This window comes from Lissotriton helveticus, chromosome 2_1 (genome assembly GCF_964261635.1).
Source record: "Lissotriton helveticus chromosome 2_1, aLisHel1.1, whole genome shotgun sequence".
Classification (NCBI taxonomy): domain Eukaryota; kingdom Metazoa; phylum Chordata; class Amphibia; order Caudata; family Salamandridae; genus Lissotriton; species Lissotriton helveticus.
The window spans coordinates 824,598,792-824,622,291 of record NC_136059.1 but is presented as its reverse complement, the minus strand read 5'-3'; the positions used below and the strand labels follow the sequence as shown (position 1 = coordinate 824,622,291).

Sequence of the window (23,500 nt, the reverse complement as noted above, 5' to 3'; positions counted from 1 at the left end):
ACGTTTATCGAAAAACCCAACCTGTGCAACAACTGAGTTGTCGCTTGCAGATGATGAAGCACATTCTCCGGCGACTCTGCTTTGATCAGCCAGTCGTCTAGATAGGGGAACACAGGAATCCCCGATCTTCTGAGATGCGCAGCCACCACTGCCATCACCTTGGTGAAAACTCGAGGCGCAGTAGTAAGTCCAAAAGAAAGGACCGCAAACTGGTAGTGCTGCGATCCCACCGTAAAACGGAGATACTTTCTGTGCGACTTCAGAATGGGGATGTGAAAATACGCATCCTGCAAGTCGATCGACACCATCCAGTCTTCTTCCAACAGCGCTTGAAGAACCTGCGCAAGTGTGAGCATTTTGAACTTCTCCTGTTTGAGATAGAGGTTCAATATCCTGAGGTCCAGGATTGGCCGAAGCCTGCCATTCTTCTTGGGGATCAGGAAATACCGGGAGTAGCACCCCTGACCCCTTTCCTGCTCTGGAACCACCTCTATCGCACCTTTTCGGAACAGTGCCAGGACTTCTTCCTGCAGGAGAAGTAGGTGGTCCTCCGAACAATAACCTTGGCAAGGAGGGTAATTGGGAGGGAATTCCTGGAAAGGAAGTGCATACCCATTTTCTACGAGATTGAGAACCCAAAGATCTGATGTAACCGATTCCCAATCCCGTAGAAAATGAGTAAGCCGACCCCCTACCGGACCCGCATGATCCAGAATGGTGGATCTAGGGCTGCTTTGCTGTTGCAAGTGGGGGGTGGGTATTATTGGAGGAAGTAGAGGAGGAGGAGACTTGGCGTCCACGAGCACGGCCCCTCTGTTTACCTCTGTATGATTTATACAAAGGGTTCTGCTGCTGCTGTTGTTGCTGCTGGCCTTGCTTATAGGAACGAAAAGTGGATCTACCAAATCCCCTAAACCTCCTAGTGGTAGAACCTCTAGTCTGAAGACCCAAAGGCCTCGCCGTAGCCCGGCTATCTTTGAACCTCTCTAAGCCACATCCGCTTTCTTCCCAAAGAGGCCTGTCCCGTCAAATGGCAAGTCCATTAAAGTGGATTGTACATTCACTGAAAAATCGGAAGATTTCAGCCATGCGGCCCTTCTGGTGGCAACAGTAGAGCCCATAATCCTGGCAACAGAGTCCGCCGTGTCCATGCCACTCTGAATAACCAAGCGGGCTGCAGCCTGAGTATCGGAGACCACTTCATTGAAGTTCTTTCTATCATCCTCTGGAAGCTTAGATGACAATTGTTTCACAGAGTCCATCAATGCATGAACATATCTCCCTAATAGGCAAGTAGCATTAGTAGATTTTAGAGCCATGCTACTTGAGGAGAAAATCTTCTTTGCAGACTCATCTAATTTTTTAGAGTCCTTGTCTGCTGGTTCTTGAGGAAATGAACCTGCAGACCCGTTGGAACAAACGGCCTGTACCACCAGACTCTCCGGAGAAGGATGTGAAGAGAGAAACTCGGGGTCACCAGGTGCCACCCTATAACGTCTTGCCACAGACCTGAAAACAGCAGGAGCAGTCAACGGTCTCTTCCAGACCTCCATTATTGGTTCAGTTAAAGCCTCAGTGAATGGACGTGTAGGCTCTATAATAGACGAAGGAGAGTGTAAAACCTCTGTGAGGATGTTAGGTTTGTACTCAACAGTAGGTAAGGTCAGATTGAGTAGATCCGCAGCCTTCCTAATAACAACATGGTAGGGTGCCACGTCCTTAGATGGTGCATCAGAAACTGATGGTAAACCCCACTCAGGAGAGAGTTCCAGACCACTAGCACTATGTAGGTCTTCAAAACAGTCCCCTTGATCTAGAAGTTCACCTTCCTCTACATCAGAATCTTCATACCTCTTTTCCTCCAAGAGGCGCTGAGCTCTGCGTCTCGACCACTCCATACGAACCGAAGTCGACGGATCCGGTAACGACTCAGACGGAGCCGGATCCGGCGTCGAACGAGGAGCCGGGGCAGCTGGAGGACAAGACTCACGAACTGGTGTGGCACCTCGATCCAAATCACGAGGTCCATCCGGAGCCGGAGAAGCCGTATGCAGAGTCGATGACCTCTGTGGAGCCGTACCGAGCCAAGGTGTATAAGGCGCCGGCATAAACAGCATAAAAGGAGCCGGGGCGTAAGCCTGAGGAATGCCCAAATTGTAAGATAATGGACCCATGGGACCAGCCGGTGCACCAGTGGGGTACATTGCTCTCGTATAAACTCCAAACATTGCATTAAGGAAATGTGATGGGTCCTGTCCAGGACCAGGAAAAGGAGGGTACGAACCTACAGGTTGTTCTGAAGGAGGCTGCTCTGGCATCGGTTCATCCTGTCCCTCTTGATTTACAGGGACTTCTATCGGAGTCGGAGCTCGAGGAACTTCCTCTTCCTCTTCCTCTTCCTCTTCATGCTCTGAAGAATGGTGTGACTCCGGATCCGTTTCTTGTTCCGGAATCGGGGAACCTCCAAGAGATTGTAAAGGAGAAGGAGATACAAAGTCTTTATGATGTTTTCGAGACTTCTTCTTCGAATACGAAGACTCTTTTTCAGAGTGATGTCTCGAGCTATGTTTTCTCCTCTTGGGCTTCTTCTTCGAGGAGCCCGAAGCATGACCCGAAGCCGACTTGGATCCGGACCTCAACCTCTCTCTGGATCTCGACCTCGCTCTGGACCTCTACCTCTAAGCCGATCTCGACTGCGACATCGAGCGTCTGGACGTCGACCTCGAAGATCTCCCAGTCTCTCTTCCCTTTACCTTCGCAAGAAGAAGTTTTGCTTCACGTTCTCGTAAGGCCTTAGGATTCATTTTGAAGCAGGAGCGACAGTTTTTAACATTGTGGTCCGACCCAAGACACCACAAACAATCGTTATGTGGATCGGTAATAGACATCATACGAGCATAAGATCCGCATTGTTTGAATCCTGTCTTCCTCAACGACATCTTCGACGAAGAAGAAACACTAAATATAGAAACAGTAACACAAAATAGTACGAAGTTACTATGTGTCGCAGAAGATCCCAGTAACCGTTACATCGACGACGCGGAAAAAAGGGAACTGACGTCATCACGCCGACGTGGGTCTAATAATGAGTCGGTGACGTCAGACGGAGTCGCGCGCGATGCCGTGCTCCTATGACGTCGTTCACGCCGGCGTGCTACGAAGAAAAATTCCGAATGTTGCTGACGCAAAGGGGGATATTCACAAGGTGAGGAATCCACAAGGCAGATGTATCTATCGGAAGGACAGTTATGGAGCGGCTCAAAGGGAGCACACATCAGATAGGTTAACACCAAATTCAAATCCCAATGAGGCATTACAAAGGGAACAGGAGGAAACATGCGAGTAATGCCTTTCAAGAATCTATTTACAACAGGGGACTTGAAAAGAGAAGGCTTATCAGGAAGCCTCAAGAAGGCTGAAACGGCCGAAAGATATCCCTTGATAGTGCCCAGAGCAGAGCCCTGCTGGGCCAGGGAAAGAAGAAAGAGGAGAACCTACCTCTGAAAGAGGGGCAGAGAGTGGATCCACAGCCTTTGCTGTGCACCATACCACAAATTTGTTCGAACCGGCAGGCGTATACCGTTTTTGTGGAGGGCCGCCCGGCGGCCAGAATGACATCACAGGCTTCAGGAGGCAAGTCAATGGCATCTGTCGCCGTTCAATCTCCACGCATGAAGGTGAGGCTGGACAGGTTCGGGTGGAGGACGCGACAGAAGATCCTCCTGAAGAGGCAGTCAAATTGGGGTTTCGATTGACATACTGAGTATCTCGGGATACCAGTATCTTCGTGCCCGATCCGAAACCACAAGGATGACTTGGTCGCGCCTGATCATCTTCAGCACTCTGGCCAGAGGTGGTATAGGCGGAAAGGCGTACCTCCACTCGCGATGAAAAGCGTCTCTGAGCGAGTGCCGCCTTGGAAATTCAACGCGCAGAACTGATGACATTGCGTGTTCTCTTAGGTGGCGAATAGATCCAACCAAGGCTCTCCCCACTGCTGAAAGAGACCTTGCGCCACGTCCGAGTTCAGACGCCACTTGTGATCCATCATGCACTGATGGCTGAGTTCGTCCGCCCTGACTTTCAGGGAACCTGCCAGGTGTTGAACCACCAGGATGAAGCCCTGATGTTCCAGAAATGTTCAGAGGTGTAGAGCCTCCTGACATAGGGTCCACGACCCCACCCTGCCGTTTGTTGCAATACCACATGGCGGTGGTGTTGTCCGTGGACACCTGCACTACACTTCCCCGGACTGTGGGAAGGAATGCCTTCAGTGCAAGCTGGATCGCCCGCAGCTTCAGAAGGTTTATATGGAGCCAGGACTCCGCCGGAGACCAGAGGCCTCTAATCTCCACCTCTCCCATGTGCCCCCCCGTCCCAGGAGGTACGCATCCTTCACCACTGTGTGCTCCGTTAGGGGAAGGGAGAGGGATCTGCCACTGACCCAATTGCGGTCCGTGAGCCACCACTGCAACTGTCTCGCAGTCCCCTCTGAGATCAGGACGTGGTCAGACAGGTTGCCCTGATGCTGTGCCCACTGGAACTTCAAGTCCCACTGCATAACCTGCATCCGCCACCTGGCGTGATGTACCAGCAGGAGGCCATCAGTTCCAGAAGCCGTAGGTTCATCCTGACCGAAACTCGGGATAAAGGCTGAAAGATCGGAATCAGAGCCTGAATATCCCGAACCCGCTGCTCGGGAGGATAAACCCGAAACTGCGCCGAGTCCAGAACCACTCCGATGTAGAGGAGCTTCTGAGAGGGACTCAGGTGTGACTTCGGCACGTTGATTGAGAACCCCAGCGAATGCAGGAGGTTGGCCGTAGTCTGGCGGTGGGAGATGACTGTCTGGGGCGAGCCCCCTTCAACAAGCAGTTGTCGATATAGGAGAAGACTGGAACCCCTGATCTGCGCAGATGAGCTTCGACCACCTTCATCACTTTCATGAACACCCAAGGGGCACTGGTGAGGCCGAAGGGGAGCATGGTAAACTGAAAATGCTCATGGCCTACCCTGAACCGCGGGTAACGCCGGTGGGCCGGCAGGACGGGAATATGGAAATAAGCGTCCTGCAAGTCCAACGCTACCCTCCAGTCTCCAGGGTCTAGGGCAGCGAGAACCTGAGCTAAAGTCAGCATCTTGAACTTCTCCTTCCGGAGGAAGACATTGACGCTCCTGAGGTCCAAGATAGGGTGCAGGCCCCCTTTGCCCTTCTTGGGAACCAGAAAGTAGCGGGAACAACAACCACACCCTACTTCTGGGCCAGGAAGGTGATCGATGGCTCCCTTGGCCAAGAGGACCGTAACTTCCTCCTGCAGAAGTTGCAAGTGATCCCCTGACATGCGGTGGTACTATGGTGGCATGACTGGAGGGGTTGTCTCGAAGGGGAGGGAGTAGCCCCTTCGGACGATCTGCAGCACCCACCTGTCCCAAGAGATGGTACGCCAGTGGAGCAGGTGATGGCAAACTCTGCCTTCCACTGGCATGGAATGGGCCTGAAAGCTCGGACTAGGAAGGCTTCGAGGCAGATGCTGCAGGAGCAGATGTGGACTGACCGGCTCTCTGACCCCCTGCTCCGCCACGACAGAATGCACATCCACGACCGGGTTGAGGTTTGTTCTGCGGCCTGTGGCTGGACGAACGTGCGGGGCGCCCCTTCCGTGGCCACGAAAGGAGCGAAGAGCAGAAGTTTGCTGGCGCTGGGCCGACAGGCCCAAGGACTTGGCCGTGACCCTTAAGTCCTTAAAGCGCTCCAGCGCGCTATCTGCCTTGTCACCAAAGAGGCGACAGCCATCAAAAGGCATGTCCATAAGAGTGCTCTGGACATCCCCTGCAAAGTTGGTGGACCTCAGCCAGGAGTGACGACGAATCACCACCGTTGTTGCAATCGCCCTGCCCAGCGAGTCCGTGGTATCAAGTCCACATTGAATGGAGTACCGTGCTGCATCCCACCCCTGCAAGAGCCTGGGCGAGCCATGTCTTGGCCTCCTCCGGACACTGGGGCAGCACACCCGCCACCGTATCCCACAGAGAGAGGGTGTTATGGCCCAAAAGGCATGCGGTATTAATGGACCGCAAACCTAGACTGACAGAGGAAAACAGTTTTTGCCAAACTGTTCCAGCCTTTTGGATTCCCAGTCCAGGGGTGCGGTAGGGAATGCGGTTTGGGACGTGGAGGCCTGGATAACCAGGCTCTCAGTGGTGGGGTGGGTGGACAGAAAGCAGGGGTTGCCTGGAGCTGGGCGGTGGCGCCGGGTCACGTTCCGATCCACAGGAGGAACTGTGGTGGGCTTGGAACAAGTGCCCATCGTAAAGTCAGTTAGGGCCTCATTAAACTGCAGCAGAGACTCTGAAGAGCTTACTAGCGGTTGTAGCACCTCGGTGAGGAGGTTAGTCCTCTTGGCCGCTGCAGGGAGCTCGAGACCCAGGGCCTTGGCCGCCTTGCGCACAGCATAAGTTGCTCCCTCCTCCATAGCCACGGAAGGAAGATAGAGAAAACCAGTGTCAGGCGAAGTATCTAGACCACTGGCCTCCCCTACCTCATCTGCCCAGTCCTGACTTAACTGGCAACTGCTGCTGTGCCAGAGGGAACTCAAACCCCTCCCAGTTCTCCCCTTCATCGTGTCCTGATAAACAGGCAAAAATGACGGAGCCGGGGCATAGGTGAAAAGCTCACCAGTCGGTGCTGGAGACGGCGCCGAGCCTGGACCGGGGCTGAAACCAGGGACGGCATTGTCCGAGGAAGGCACCGGAGGTGGCACCCAGGGGGTCAGCACCAGCTGGGAAGTCATGAGGTCAACTGGCGTCGACCGGGATCCAGGCCTGGATCCCACGGGGTCCTGCGGCGCCAGGACCAAAGTCGCCAGTAGCGCCGAGGCCGAAGCTGCCGGCAACACAGGGCTAGGACCCCCAGTCGGACCTGCGGGACCCGAAGGCGCACAGGCGGTTCTTGACGGCGGAAAGAGAGTCCTCATGGCCAAGAGGAAGTCTCTGATCTGCTCCGGAGTAGCATCGAGTCCAGGGAACGGAGGGTGTGGGACTGGATGCGACTGCGTGGGCCCCGCCGGAGCCGCGTGTGTGACGCCACCCGAACCCTCGGCAGAGACGCGCGAGTGGAAGTCGAATAGCGGCGATGCTTCTTCGACTTCTTTTTGCCATGCCTCGGACTTACCCGAGTGCGAGGATCCAGACGATCGATGATGACTGCAGCTCAGTGACCGGTCCCTCGACTTCCTCCTCGAGCGGGACCTCGAGCGGCACGGAGCCGACTGCCGGAGCTCGAGGAGCTTTCGGGAACGCTCCCACCTAGCCTTCGACGCCAAGGTCTGGCAGTCGGGGCACGGCTTGTCATCGTGGTCCGCCCCCAAACAGTAGCGACACCGGCAGTGGGGGTCGGTAACCAACATCAGTCGGTGACCGGCATCACACGCCTTGAAACCGGGCATCCCTACTGGAACCAGGAGTCAAGTCAACTTGAAAAAGATAGACAAAAATGTCCAAAAAGTTAGTCAAAAAATTACTAAGGGTACGCTCTTCCCGGATCTGCGCTTGCTGGCCTGGAAAAAAGAAGAACTGACGTCAGCGCACGAGGGCGGAGTCTAAGTACTCCAGCGACGTCATTCCGGCGATTACGACGCCGACGACTGACGTGGAGCCGCAGGACGACACCTACCGACGCACAGGGTTACTGCTGATGAAAACTTTCCGGATCCAGTCTGCCGCCTGGTGATATTCTAAGGTAGTGAATCGAACGTGTTTCTTTCAGATCTTTGGAACAAATGCAGACAAGCCAATGTTCCTTTTCACGCCTGATGGGCAGTTGGTGAGCCAATCATTAAGGCATGGGAATATCTGGAAACCTACTTTCCTAAGGTGGGCTGCCACTGGGGATAGACATTTCGTAGATATGCAAGGGGCTGATTTGAGACCAAAGGGGAGGACTTTGATATTGAGAGTTGGCTCCGCTAAATCTGAGGAATTTGCAGTGTTTCGGACAAATAGGGATGTGAAAATAATCATCCTGCAGATCTAAGGTTGCCATGTAATCTCCGTGATTGAGGAGATGCAGGATGCCTTGAGGGGATACCATATGGAAGGACTGCTTTTTCATTTGTCTGTTCAACCTTGTGAGATCTAAAATTGGTTTCCATTCCCTTGATTTCTTCTTTATTATGAAATAACTGGAGTAGAAAGCCATTCCTTTCTGAGAATGTGAGACTTTCTCTATTTCTCCTTTGTGTTACATGGAGAACACCTCTTTTTGAAGTAGATGGAGATGAGGAGGGAGCGCTCCTTTCGGTGGAGTGTTCCAACGGAATCAGTAGAAATTCTAAAGGTATGACCTTATGTGATGAGATCCAATACCCATCTCCGCAAAGTCATTTTTCACCATTGATGGGAAAAGCTGGAAATTCTCGCTTCCCACAAGTTGATGATCCAATGAGGGCAGAACTGGCACTACTGAAATGTCACTGTTTTCTGCCAGTGTCTCTTGTTTGAGATGCTTGCTTTCTCCTGGTGTTTGTTTGGTGTAAGCTGCTGCTGGTCGCAATCTGTAAGACTGCTGTTAGTAGGAACCTCTGTATTGCTGTTGGAATGGCCAATATTGTTGATAGCCCTGGTATCCTTGCCTTGAAAACATGTCTCTTTGATGTACTCTTCAAAAAGGCACCTTTCTAATTTGTAAAGTGCCCAAAGATCTTGCTGTGTCTGTATCCGCATTTACTGCTTGCAAGGCGTCGTCAACGGGTTTGGCAAACAGACCTTCTCCAGCATATGGCATATCTAATATTTTGCTCTGCACTTCAGGCCTGAATAATGTGGCCTTCAACTATTTTTGACGCCTAAGAACTGCCGACCATGCCAGCTGCCTAATTCCTGTTGAGCCTATCTCTATAGAATAATCTATAATCTCTGACGAGGTTTTCTCTCCTTCCTGCAAGATTTTCTTTGCCTCTTCTTTCTTATACTCTGGCAGAAGATCTATATATGCAGCGAGCTTTCCTAATTGCCATTATTTCCTATTGATAATAAAACTGGTTAAACTAAAGAGAATGCATTCACTATATTCTAGTGTTATTGAGTGTGTGGTTCTTTAATGAAAGATGATTAGGAATTCCACTAACTATAACTGTAATGTCACATGGGATTGACTGTTACTTAAAACACATCTTGCTCAAATATTCCTAATTGGATTGTGGAATGGTTGCAGTACACTGGTTTTTTGATTCGGGTTGGCACATTGACTAAATCCTTGATGCCAGGGGGGGGCTAGAAAAACGACCTCTGTTTCCAGAACAAATTCAATACAGATATATTATGAAATTATCACTACATATAACTTATCTGTGGCCTATGTTTTTCATAACAGTGTAACTACTACAACATGTCTCCTGTCTGAACCAGAATAGTGACTGTAATCTGATAATAGTTATCAAAGCCTGCGATATTTGTATATAACTTAATGAATATATCTTCAGTTGGGTTTGCTTTTAAAACCCAACATTTTGTATCACTGTATATGAGAAAATGTACTGTAAAAAGCTACGTTTTGCCTCAGTATTCCCAAAGTTTGCCCCTAACTCTCCAGGATAGTGTCTGGTTTGTTCGCTATGCTTTCTCGCTCAGTGAAATGTAGGATTGCTTTGGCTTCCCAGTCTGGCCACTTGCAAATAGAGGAATCATTGCAAGGCTGGCATCAAAATAACCTTTTGAACCAAAAGTGCCTGGCACTTATTCAATGAAAAAAATGTCAACATCTTGAACTTTCATTTGTTAATGAACTGGAGGCTGGTCTGCTATGTTTTCAGGAAAGCTTTGACTCGCTTAAATAGGTTTTTTTCTATTTTTGAAAGAATAAACAGACAATGCTACTCAGGTATGTGAGGCCAGTACGGCACATGGGCCCAAGTTGCTTGCATTTCGATGGGCAGTTGAAATGAGTCAAACTGCACAATTATTCCCCAAAATGCAACAACAATCCATTACACCTGTAAGCCAGAGGGTCAAATAACCTTTGCTCAACTGATTTGCATTAGTAAGTAGGATATTTTAAATGTAAAAATACTAAGAATAAATCCAAAGGACTACTGCTCTCTATGCGACAGTCAAGTACTTTTGATCATTGAACAGGCTTGTTTGTCACTACACTAGAATGTTTGTCCAAGAGCTTACATGTTTTCTATGTGAACGCAGAAGGCAGACAAGAGAGGCTTTGTTAAAAACAGGGCTGTTTTCCATTGTAACAATGGGGGCGCGAGGAAAGTATAGAGGGTTGGTTTGGGAGAATGAAGGCTGTTGACGGGGGAACATCAGCAGGATTACTTCGAGGGGCCATAGTAAGGAAACCATAGAGCCAGCCCTGGATATGAGTAGACAGGTGAGTAGAACCATCTCCACCTGCTGGGGCTTAATCCATACCCTGCGAAGGATCAGGAAATATTTCTTGCTACAATCCAGAAAACAGGTAGCTGTCGCACTTATTGGCTCACGGCTAGACTACTGTAATGCGCTGTATGCGGGGCTAAAAAAGAGCCTCCTGCAGCGCTTACAGGTGGTTCAAAATGCCACAGCAAGATTTGTTCTGGATGCTCCCAGACGTACTTCGGCTACGTTAGCCAGGAAAACACTGCACTGGCTTCCGGTAGAACACAGAGTACGGTTCAAGGTCTTGTGTATGACATACAGAGCCATCACAAAAAACAGTGACTCGGGAGTGAGTTCCATCATCTCCAACTATACTCCTGGAAGGAACCTGCGTTCCTCCGGGAAATTGCTTTTGTCAGCTCCTCGCATAAGAAGAGCCAAATGGGGTGGCAGGGCCTTCTCCACCCTTGCTCCCAAATGGTGGAATGAACTCCCTCTGGATCTCAGGTCCCTACCCTCGCTACAGACATTTCGTAGTGCACTTAAAACTCGCCTCTTCCTGCAAGCTTATGTGTAATGGATGAATGGTTCTATTTTCTGATTTTATGGTTAGGCGCCTTGATACCTGCGGGTTATTGTTTTTTGCGCGTTATAAATTGTTATCAAATCAAATCAGAGCCAACCTTTCAGTTTAGGTGATGCAAATTTACATGACAAGCAAAACTGAATGTAAAGAGTGGCTGCTAGCATATACAAAAAGCTGGTATTAAGACATCATGTATAGCAGTAAAAAGTAAAATATCACCGACATAAGAAAAACTACAAACAAATTCTAATCACAGATATTTACTTACATACGCACTTTAAAAAATAGGCTGGAAAGGCTGCTGTGAATGGTCATTAAAGGTGATAAACCTGTTTTATTTTCTTGTTGCTCAAGTACAGAAATCACACAGTCCTGTTCCTTATGTCTCACTTTTGCAAATCAAGGTCCTGTAGTCTCACAAGACAATTCGTGAGACAACAGAGATCAGCTTGTATTGAGCACTTCCATAACACACAATACAAGTTATAATGTAGCCTGCAGTTTCAGAGCCACCGAGTGTGGTAAATAACACTCTAGGTGAAGACGACTGAATGGCCATCTCTCTTTCTCTTGTACGTCACAAAACAACTCCTTAAAGGAGCATGGTCCAATGCATTGTTATGAAGGCTTTAAACCAGCTACTCTTGTGGTCACCTCACCTGCATCATGACGTGAAGACACACAAAGTGGCAAAATGACATTCCTCATACTACCTTATACTCCATATAATGAATGGCTGTCCTGTAGGCTAATCTAAAAAGGGCATGACACAGGCAACAAAGCCAATGGTTAAAGATGGGTGACTCAATGTCCTACGCTGCGTATCACAAGAGTGGCTGATCGAGCATGCAAATGGCCATTCCAGCAAAACATGGCTGAAGGGGGCCCACCCATAGCCCCTTCTTCTAGGTGTTATATTTTTTTAGATTCTATTTTTAGTGGCCACTTGAGGATAAGGGCTCAATCAGTCTGTACTAGAACTAAGGAGTATAAAGCAAATTCAGTGAAAGTCATCTGAGGAGCACTGATATGAATGATTTGAAATATCGATGGTATCTTCCAACAGCGCATGATACTAATGAATGGGTAAATCCCTGTTATTAAAGACACTCAACCTCTGTTGCCAAAAAGGGACAACAAAAAATAAAGCACCTGTAAAACAATAAGTTACTTACTTTCAGTAATGTTTCATTTGATGAGTATAATAGCTCTTACAGATTCCCTTTTATGACCCTTGCCAGCTAGTTTGGGAAGTTTAATAAGAAAGAATCTGCGGGTTCCAACATTTCTTAGAAGTAGATGAGCCTCTGGTGCACGGAATGTAAAGAAACCAAAGGGGCCTGACAAATGTCTTACAACAGTAGCATCTTATTGAAAAAGATACATTTTACTGAAGCAGATTTCCACACCATACAGATAGTATAGAGAATTTGTAACTCTAATGTTTATATCTAAATAATAAATTCTGTATTACCTGAACTTGACGAAACATTCCAGGTTGATATTCATCCAACCAATCCACATGCCAAACCAGCAAAGAACCATCCATAGGATGAATACTGAAAAGCATGTCAGCATTTCTGTTCCATTCAGAAAGCAGTATTTCAATTTCATGATCAATGGCTGCAGAAGGCAAAGGCATGAAACTTGAATTCGTGGACTTATCACTCCCAGTCTCTTTTTTTTCGGGCATTTCTTTTTTATCACCACATCCATAATCATCTGTCTCTGATTAAAAAAAAAAAAAAAAAATGTATTACATTTACAAGAGGAGTCAATCTAAATACATACCTCGAAATAAGGCTTTATATATATATATATATATATATATATATATATATATATATATATATATATATTTAGGCATTCATTTAATGTCGTACAGTGTCTAAATATGGCTACTTCCACACGAAAGCCCTATCGCAGTAGCTTCTGTTGGATTAAACTTAGTTGCTTTACTTCTTAACAACAAATAAACATTACAGAACAACTTGCATTTCACAACTTCCAAGAAAAAAATAATAAATGAGGAAATAAAAAAATATAATGATTTTCTCGCACTATTTTAGTATATCTACTATGACCGCTTACAAAGGAGGATTGAGGAGCAACTGTTTTTTCGGGACCATTTTAGTGTCCACAAGGGCTCCAGTTTTATAATCTTCTTGATCACACACAGATTGGGTACCACAGCGAATCATAAGTCGAACCAAGAATCTCTCACACACAGAACGAGTATCACAAGGGCATTGAGCAAGTACCAATGGACAGCAATAGCAGTGCTAGCTACACACCCACATTAGATAGAACATTAGACTGGTGCAGGTTACTCATTAACAAGTTACTAATTTCAGAGGCCTTAATTTGCTGAGTGATTTATTAAGTTAAAGATACCAGTGTGATCCCAGGTCACAATGCCCATGTATGTGAAGCACTGTTAAGTTCCCGCATTCTGCATTCTTTAAATCACAAATGCTTTTCCAGTTTGCGCCAGAGTAAAACAAACCAATGCTAGACCAATCAAATGGCTTAGTATTGATGCCTTACATATTAGAAGAAAGTTTGTGATCTAGTTTAGTAAAGGGGCGGTAGACATTGGGGTAAAAAAAGGGGAACTGGGCAGTTGCCACATCCCAAACCTAAAGGTTACTAGAGCCCATATGCCTCTATGCAGTGCCCCAATACGTAAAGCATCATTGCTCTGCACTCTATATGTTCACTAAAGTAATGTTAGGCTAGTTAAACTAGTTTACAAATGGTGTTTCTTCCTATGCTGGCAAACAAGTGCAAACTAGACCAGCAATGAGGCTTTGAATCTTGAAAAAACTGTTTAAAGTGACCTAATTATGGTACTTTAAGTTTTCCGAAGAATTGTCAATTTCTACATTTACCCAAATATGTAATCCAGTTTTAAATGTCCACTCATGTCTTCTGTGAGAAGCATCATTGCCAGCATACACCCTCCTTTCTTGCCGGACTACCAGCCTCTGCCTGACAACTCAGCTCATGATTCAAGAGTAGCATCTACCCAGTCATGTTGATCAAGGCAGAATGAAAGTAGGAAATAAATAGGACAGAACAGAGTAAGTAAAACATGATTTGTATCTGGTATCTTTGTTGGCACAGAAACAATAGACTACACATAAATTATGCCCCCCCCTGCAGAATGCAGTGAGAGACCCTTGACCCTCTCCTATTTCACTGACTTATAGTCTGTGGCCCCAACGGCGAGGTTAGGAAGGTGCCCTGTCCTGAAGGGGCTGCATGAACCTGTGTTATGACCCTGCAAAAAGGTCAAAGACAAAGACTAACTGGACAGCAGGTTTACTATACATAGCAAAGATGTTAGACAACGGAAAGGATGTCTAATTTAGGGGACTCAGTTTGAGGTATACAAGTCCCAGAGAGAAAGGCCCAATAAATTCTGTGATCTTCACGCAGAAAGTACGAGATCAGATTGCCAGCAGCCCTTCCACCTATGTTCCCAATTCCACATGCTCAAGGCTTTCAGTCAAGCATGCAAGGGGTTAGCAGCAGTGGCTTATCCCTTCACCATGCCACTCCTGTGCTCTGCAGTGCTTTTGCCCATGTGCAGCAAATTTATTGGCAACCTTGGCAAACTATGCAAATTTTGATGTACATAAATAGTTGTTTTCCCTTATCAAAATGAATTTGACACCTATAAGAACCTTTCTCTAAGTTTGTATCCTCAAAAGGCTCTCATGCAGCCACTCTTCAAATTACATTTCTTATTTAATGTGCCGTAATTATCACTTTCCTGAAAGCTACAAACTCGAGATCAGATGACAGGAAATACATCACTGAACAACCATTTTTAATGGACAAATAACATCTCTAAACATTCAAATCTGAGTGGCAGAATTTGAAAAATTCAAATGCGTGAACTCAAATGTCACAATATCACTCAAATTTAACCTTTTAAAACCTACCCAAAAACATTCTGTCAAGTCAATATCTGAAACACTACCAAATGGCATTATGTTCAGTTCAGTTCAAAAGACTTTATTTCGGTCAGAATGACCTAAAAAGTACAAGACACTGCAGTCAATCATTTCTAAAATTACATCATACAAACAGTCAAAATATTAAAAAACAATGGAATTAATTAAACACATGTTGTTCATATTAAAATGCATTCAATTTTTAGTGTGTTGTTTCTAGGTGAAGGCTACACATTTAATTTCAGAAAGTGCATAGTGCAATAATAAATACATAAATTAGCTAAAAAAGTACCTATTAAAAAAGGGGAGCCCTTACATATAAAACTATACAAAGCAGTACAAAACGATTGAGCCAAATTACTATGCTAACACTATTCATTCACCATGGCAAGATCGATACAGCATTTCATGATTTAAAAAAACTCTTCTGGTGCACCACATGGAGAACAGAAATCCTGCGACTGAATAGACTATTGGGATACTGAGGTCAGACTTCAATATCCTAAATACTTCAAGACAACGTCTATTACCAAGATTCCTGCAAATCTGGACCAGCCAGCGTTTCCTTGCTTTGTAATAGCCTGGGCAGCTAAAGAAAACATGCAGCTCTGTTTCTTCGGGGTGGTCGCACGGTTGGTCTTTCCACTTAGAAGTAAAGCAGTGGAGAGGAAGCACCCCATATCTAAACTGTAAATAGAGCTTCCTTGCCGCCGCCGGGTTAATGAGATCTATTACCGTCTCAAAGCAAGGAATGTCTTTTATTTCTAAAAAGGCTCTAGTGAGTTTCCCTGCTCTGGAAGAAGTATGAAGTTGAGCTAATCTATGCTCTTTGTAATGTACCTTCATTTGATTCCTAGATATTAAAGAACAGACTGACTCGGGTTCAGACCAACAATCCACCAGACCCATGCTAGTTAGCAAGTATTTGATGTGGTCGAACCACGGAAACTTTACAGCACCCCGTGCCCTCTTTACTACTGACAATTCCTCCCTGTAGGGTAAAGGTTCGGCGCCAATACATTATAGATTTAAGGCTCACCACTTCAGCAATTGATGTTATTCCCATATCCAGTCGTAGTGGGATCAACGGAGTGAACAACCACTTTTAATGGACAAATAACATCTCTAAACATTCAAATCTGAGTGGAGGAATTTGAAAAATTCAAATGCGTCAACTCAAATGTCACAATATCCCTCAAATTTAACCTTTCAAAACCTACCCAAAAACTTTCTGGCAAGTCAATATCTGAAACACTACTAAATGGCATTATGCCAAACCACAGTTTCAAGCCAAGCTTGGTTTAATTCATTTCAGCAGAATTTGCATGAGCTAGGCATTTTGGCCTGCAGCTGTTTCCTATGGTCAAGATTTTTGTCCCACCTTCTCCACAATGAAATGTTACCGACATGTTATACTTTTGTCTGACAAAACAATTTTTTGTTTGATATTTGTACAAACAGATCCAGGTTACAGCAATTGGTCCAACTTACACAAATGTATTTATGGGCTGGGGAGAAGCAGGTCCTCCATGGATATGTCGCTTTATGGGTGAGATTGATTGACAACATTTTTGCTATATGTAGATTATTTGTGGAGTCCTTGAATAACAATGACCGGAATTTACAATTTACTAGGAAAATCTGTGATTTGATTATTGAATTCTTGGATATACTGGTGGAAGTCTGTGGTGGCAGACTAAAAGGCAGCCTTTTTAGAAAACCTAAGACTGGGAAGAGCCTTTTGCATGCAAATAATGATCATCCCCCCAACTTGATACCATCTGGGAAACCCTTGACTGCTAAATTAAACTGTAGTACTGGGGAAGGTTTCTTGAAAGAGCAACAAATTATGTTGTCTAGATTTGAAGAGAGCAGGTACTCGAAGTCTGTACTGGAATTGGCAGCAGAACATGTGAGTAAGGTAAACAGGAATGAGCTCCTCATTCACAAAAATAAAAAGGTGAATAGAGATAATCAGATTAGGTTTATTATCACTTACAATGGGGAGATTTAAAACTGACCAATGGCTATTGAGTAAAATGTCTGGCTACTCCAAATGACCTTCTGTAACAGTGCCTCTCTTCAGCACAGATTAAGTAGGAACTATGTAGTGGTTAACCCAGAGTCTACAAGTGTGAGTAGACGTGGCTTTTTCAGATGCAGGAAATGCAAGGCTTGTTGAGCTAGTTGTGATAGGATTGAATATGAAACACCATTGGGTTATAAGAAATGCATAAATAAACATTGGACTTGAAGATCAAGTCATGTAGTTTACATTCGAGTGTGTCCATGGAGAAAATTATTATGTTGGCTCGCCCATTTATCCGGGGGTGGGGGGGAGAAAGAGTACACAAGCACTTGGGGCAATACAGAACAAGGACTGCCATTATCCAGTGGCTAGGTATTTTCTTGCACACAATAGTAGTATTGGGATTTACAATTTTGTTTTGCCATCAATAGAGTTCTCCCTCTAACTCAGGAATGGAATAGTGAATTGCTCCTCGGAGGTTAGAGGTTAGATTACAGACTGGTTGCCGAACTAAAGATCATTGTAACGCAGGGTTCTCAACACGGAATAGAGGTTGAACATGCTTCTGGGTGAAACTAGATAGTATATCTCCCTTTTAGCTCCTGCTCAAGTATTTCTATGTTTGACAATGTCTAATATTAACCATGAAGTTAGCAGTCTTTTTAACAGGTGTAATATTTTTTTACATAGGTGGTTGAGGACATCAGGAGTCTCTTGAGAGCTAAGAATTATAGGTCATTATCTTGTGCTGCCCACTTGGGATGTACTGTTCTTATGTTATGTCAATTTGTAACGTGCACAAATCTACACAGAGTACCAAGGTACTTGAGCAGGTGAGTAGGTGTGGGATGTCGAAGAGCCAGGTCGTTAGCTTCTTGCAAAACTCCAGAAGTGAGGAGGCTGTGATGTGCTGTGGGGGATTGCGCCATGTTTTTGGTGCGATGTAGGAGAACGAGCAACCTCCTCTGCTTTAGTGAATGCGGGGGCAGTGTATGAGTGAGAGTGAGCCTAAGCGTGGGTATCTGGTAGGCTGAGGAAAGTGTGGCTAATCAGGTATGCTGGCCCAGTGTGGTGCAAGGCTTTGTATGTGTTCGTGAGGAGTTTTAATTGGCTGCGATTGTGAATGAGGAGAAAGTGGAGCGCTCTGTGGTGAGATGAGATATGAGTGCAGATTGGAAGGTTGAGTAGAAGTCTTGTGGCAGCCTTTTGGATGGCAGGAAGTCTGTGTAGGAGCTGCTTGGAGATTCCAGCTAAGAGTGCATTGCTGTAATCAAGTCTGCTTGTGATTAGTTCTTGTGTGACACTGCATCTGGTGTTCTGTGACAGACACTTGAAGACCTTTCATAGCATACGAAGGATATTGAAGCAGGCAACGTTCATTGCATTGACTTGTGCCATCAAGTTGAGCGTGTCGTCTAGGATGATTTCCAGATTTCTGGCATGTTTGGTGGCGGTGGTCCTAGCTCTCCACGGGGAGGTACAGTTTCCGAAGATCAGTACTTCTATCTTGACGAAGTTGAGCTTCAAGCAGTTGGTTCTCATCCATTCTGCTACCATGGTCATGCAATTGGTGAAGTAGACTCTGGTGGTGGTAATTTTGTCTGTCAGGGAGAGGATGAGTTGGGCATCATCCCAATTGCAGATCAGGATGATGCTGGCAAGCGGAGTACTTTGTAAATGCTTGCATATAGGATCTTTCTTTTCAAAATCATATGAATTCTCTTTTCCCACCAACCAGGGAAGTATGCTGTTTTATTCACCATCTAGGAGGATTTCATCACCTTCTAACTGCCAACACTTGGGTTGGGTTGCAAATGATACCAATTACCATAGGCCACTTGGGCTTCATGATGTTGGGGTTTCAGCTGTGATTTATTGACATTTATATGATGTTTGAGAAACACTTATGGTGTCTGTGAAACTTGAAATATCCTTCACATTGCCAACTCTCACTGTTTGGAGGTACATATGCATGTTTATTTAATCTTACACAGTAGGTTTTACTGCAGCTGATTTGGCCAGTAGAGGCCATCTGGTGATGTTTATATATGAATCTAAAGAACTCTTTTTGTCTACAAGGGGTGAATGATGATAGTACGTCATTTATGATTTATTTTTATGTCACTTGGGATTCCGCTATGATTTCTGTGTGATAGACTGCAACAGCATTTTCTTATAAGACTAAGAATGCATAGCGTTGAGGTGCCGATGTATTTTGATCACAGAAAACATTTAATTATCAAACTGTGGTAATCATGTTTCAACATAATGTTCTGAATTAGTAATCTGCACCATTGTAAGGAGTCAAATTCTCCCAGGCAGTGTTATTGTTATGCAATAATATTGTTTGCGTTCATGGAAGCACTGCTTATATGCCTGTGTTTTGTAATGGCGGCCAATCTGTGATCAAGGTCAAGTTGCGGACAAAACACACTGCAGATTTGGAGTGCGTGTTTTACTTTTGCTGCTTACTAACCCAAAATCCTTCTGTCGATTATACAGGGGTGGCTCAGGACCATGCCACAAAAAGTCTTTGAGGGGGTCTCTTCATGGGGATTTTTTTATGTGATATCTATCTATCTATCTATATCTATCTATCTATCTATATCTATCTATCTATATCTATCTATCTATATCTATCTATCTATATCTATCTATATCTATCTCTATATCTATATCTATATAGATATATATATATATATATATAACGCTCCAACTCCTCCTCAGATAATGAAGAAGACAAACAGCACTCGAGAGGGAGTTATGCCAATCACGCTAGTTTTTATTTTCGCGGAAAGGGCTCACACAGACGCGTTTCGGCGCGCTGCCTTCGTATATATATATATATATATATATATATATATATATATATATATATATATATATATATATATATAACTATGTCTGTGATTTGGTTTGAAAGGACAAACAGAACGTGTAGGAAGTCTACAGAGGGTGAAAAAACATGTGTGTACGGCAGGAAAGCCTAAGCCCTGCTGTACTGCTGATGCTCTTGGTGGGGGGACGGGACCACCATGACTACCACCACTACAACCACCACAACCACCACCCACCACAACCACCAGCCTCCACGACCACCAGCCTCCACGACCACCAGCCTCCACGACCACCAGCCTCCACGACCACCAGCCTCCACGACCACCAGCCTCCACGACCACCAGCCTCCACGACCACCAGCCTCCACGACTACCACCACACACTCCCCCCCTCTCCGACCCCTCCCCCACCACAGCAGTGCTTCCTAGTGTCTTTAACATGCGCCCATTTGTAATTTGCACATGTACATAGCTAACTCACCAAGTTACACATTTTATAAGGATGTTACACTCAGTGCACCGATTAAGATTAGTGTTCAAAATTTTCAAAGTTCCCCAAAACTAACTCAAACTCAGCCATGACATATTAATTGGAGATGGAAGAGAACCTAGCACCACAACTATCAAAGAGGTGTTCCAGAATTATAAATTCTACACAAACAATGCTCTGTGCGCCCGTAAAGCAAACTCTTAACCTTCAGCCCACAAATCACATTATGTGCTACAAGCATATGCGAGGTCTTTTCTTGGGGTAAACACAGCAGTCAGAAGTTCCTGCCCATTCTTTGGTACAATAATGTTATTTGGTAACTACTGTGTCCAACTGGATGGTCAAGTACTTACTTTTATACATGGCTTATTCCAGAAAGTGATGTGAGGTCAGACATTCGACCAATGCGACACAGACAGTTCTATACTTTGCATGTAAAAAAAGATGATTTACAGGAAAATGAACTGGCCAACATTTAATATAGAGATAGGCGTTGAAAAGCAGATGTGCGGATTGTCTTCAGGACCACAGAACCATTCCCAAACACTTTTAGTTTTACTCTGGACCCCAAGCCATACGTGTCAAGTTTCACCTTCACTAAATGCATATCAAAGACCAAAAGCACTGTTAGTTTCAGTATGCACACATTCCATTTGAGTCAGGTCATGGAATATGCCCAATGTATGTGCCACAAATCTAAGAAATGGTACTCTTACGAAAAACAAAGACATGAAGCCCCGATCCATCAGGCAATAAAAATGTTGCTCGTATGGGGCATCCAGTAGTGCTTGAGGAGGAGTGTGGGGAAGGGAAGCACAATGGGAGTCCAGGCACCAGTGCCCCTAGATATGGACGTTATTAGATCCCGTGGAGAGGTATGCTACCAACCCTAGAGCAGTGCTTTAAATGAGTACTAGCATTTCTCAATTGTATCCCCTTGAGTACTGGAACTTCTCCTTGGGCAAGAAGAGTACTGGTACACACAGGGGCACACAGGCAGGCTTAGGGGTATTGTTCCATGTAAGAACGGAAAAGGAGCCTTTCGGAGTGCAGGGTGTGTGTACACCACACTGACAGTGAATAGCCAGGGTAGCCCGGGGCTGGTTCACTGCTGCGCTGTACACTCTAACTGACAGCGCAGGTGCCAACTAGGCACTACATATAGGACAGAGACTGCTTCTGCGATGTCTCACGAGGTGCATGAAATCCAAATGTACGCGGTAGTAGTGAGTGTGCTCTGTCCAGGCTGTCAGCCGGCGGAGAGGTAATACCAGTGTTAGTTGAGGCACAGCGGATAGATGTCGGACCCACGAAGCTTGTAACAAAAATATATATATATTTATAAAAATGTATGCTTCTGCAAGTGTCTGCTGCAGCAATTGTCGATCTGAGTGTTGAGCATAAGTGTGTCCACAAGCAGTGCCACCCAGAGGGGGCAAGGTGTCAGTCGCTCCCTCTGGTGCACTTTCAGAAGCCCGGTCGCCCTTCCTCTGCTCTCGCTGTCCGCCACTGTTGAAGTCAATTTTTTTATTTAAAATATCTATTCAACAAAGTAGGACTTCCATGGTGGGCTTACAGTGACCTCAGGACCCAACTCAAACTTCAATTGTGATTGATACCGCAGACATAATTTGTTCAGGGACAATCACACCTTTAGGCTTCACAGGCCTCAGTCTCACTACCCTTTGCACTAGGTGGGTGGCTTATTCGCTGTTAGGTATGGAGTCCTGGGACAGGTTGATAGTGGGTATATTTCAAAGTCTATTTACATACATACGCAAATGTGCTCCGGAACTGGTAATCACTTTCCAATATTACTGGCAAGAAAGGGAAGATAAGTTGTGCATCTGCTGAAGACGTGCTTACTTACAAAGCTTTGGAATCCTGGTAGGGTAGCATCAGCCTTTCATTTATCAGACTTTAATAAAATCCAAGCTATTGAGATTGTTTATATTGAACTGTAGCGCTCACAAGGGCAACTACGAAGCTGCAAGATCTTTGCAAAATATGCTACATTAAAAAGGAGTGATTGCTATTTTAATACCCGGTGGTGCTCAGACAGTCTACATAGTGTAGATTGTTTCAACTAAGAACATGATTTTTCTAAATAAGAGAATATAAAACAGCAAATAAAATTTGGCAATGTGACTCTAATCACACTGGTGTCAGAGCGGCTCTCCACAGCATTTTGTATAAAATATTTGATATTTTTAGGCCCATCTATAAATAGATAGCAACCAAAATTCCTTATATGATATAATGAATCAGCATCAGGCAGATGAAATGCTGATTCTCCAAATCCATCCTACAGACCTCTCTGAAGCAGGTACTCCGCTAATGCTGAATTATCTTAGCAGCCTAATTATATGGAGGGCCACAGCCCAAGGTGTGGCTGTAGTTCTTTCACTTCCATCAGTAAATACTAGTAGATCAACGTCATCAATGTTGAACAGGCTTTCGGGAAGTCTGGCACTGCCAAATGTCCCACCTTGAAAGGGCCAGTGTATGAGATGTCCTGTGGGCCATGATGTGGGCAAACAAAACACACACAGCCCATGTACTGATCCTTTCAAGCTGACCCATCTGGTAGTCATAGAATACCAGACTATTTAGTCCAGCATTGAACACCACTGAACAGCGATAGTTTCTATACATTTTAAACCATAGTTAAAAAGGCTCTACTCCTAGTGTGGTGGCACTGGCAAACTGTACTGGAGTGTAGCATAATCAGACCAATATGTGTCATAGACCACGTGGCACTTAGTGCATTCAGGTTACTGCCTACCAACATCAGTAGAGGTAGAAAAGAAACTGGAAGAGTGCGAGATGAGCTAATTTGCTAAAAGCACACAAGATTGGTGTAGTTATGCAATCCGGATTAGTTGGTCTCCTGGTACACAGTTTACATTTTATCCTCTAGATTATACTCCCACCACAATATTACATCTTTAACATTTGGTTGTGCTGTGTGGTGCCCCTTCAAAATCTTTGCTGTTTTTGTTAATTTACATGAACATTTTGCTGTAAAATGTAGTTGTTTGGTCAGAGTTCACCATCTACTGATGGACGCCAAGACAATGCTGATGTTAAATGCATGCCTCTTAGCCACACCCCTAGCTGGCTCATAAGGCCCACTCTAATCAATTAGGGGAGTGCTGGTACTACTATTTTCCCATTTAAAGCATTGACCCAGAGGTCTGCACTTGCACGATATCTGTGGAGATACAGCGT

At 45.3% G+C, this 23,500-nt stretch overlaps 1 protein-coding gene across 4 annotated transcripts in view; it reads right to left on the bottom strand.

Annotated features, from left to right (window-relative positions):
• Positions 1-23,500, bottom strand: part of DMXL1 (Dmx like 1) — a 2,287,446-nt gene that overhangs the window by 1,611,334 nt on the left and 652,612 nt on the right. For all 4 annotated transcript variants that reach the window (XM_078675553.1, XM_078675555.1, XM_078675552.1 and 1 more), the window contains one exon: positions 12,426-12,679. In XM_078675553.1, coding sequence (XP_078531679.1) covers positions 12,426-12,679 — 254 coding nt within the window. The remainder of the gene's footprint in view (positions 1-12,425; positions 12,680-23,500) is intronic.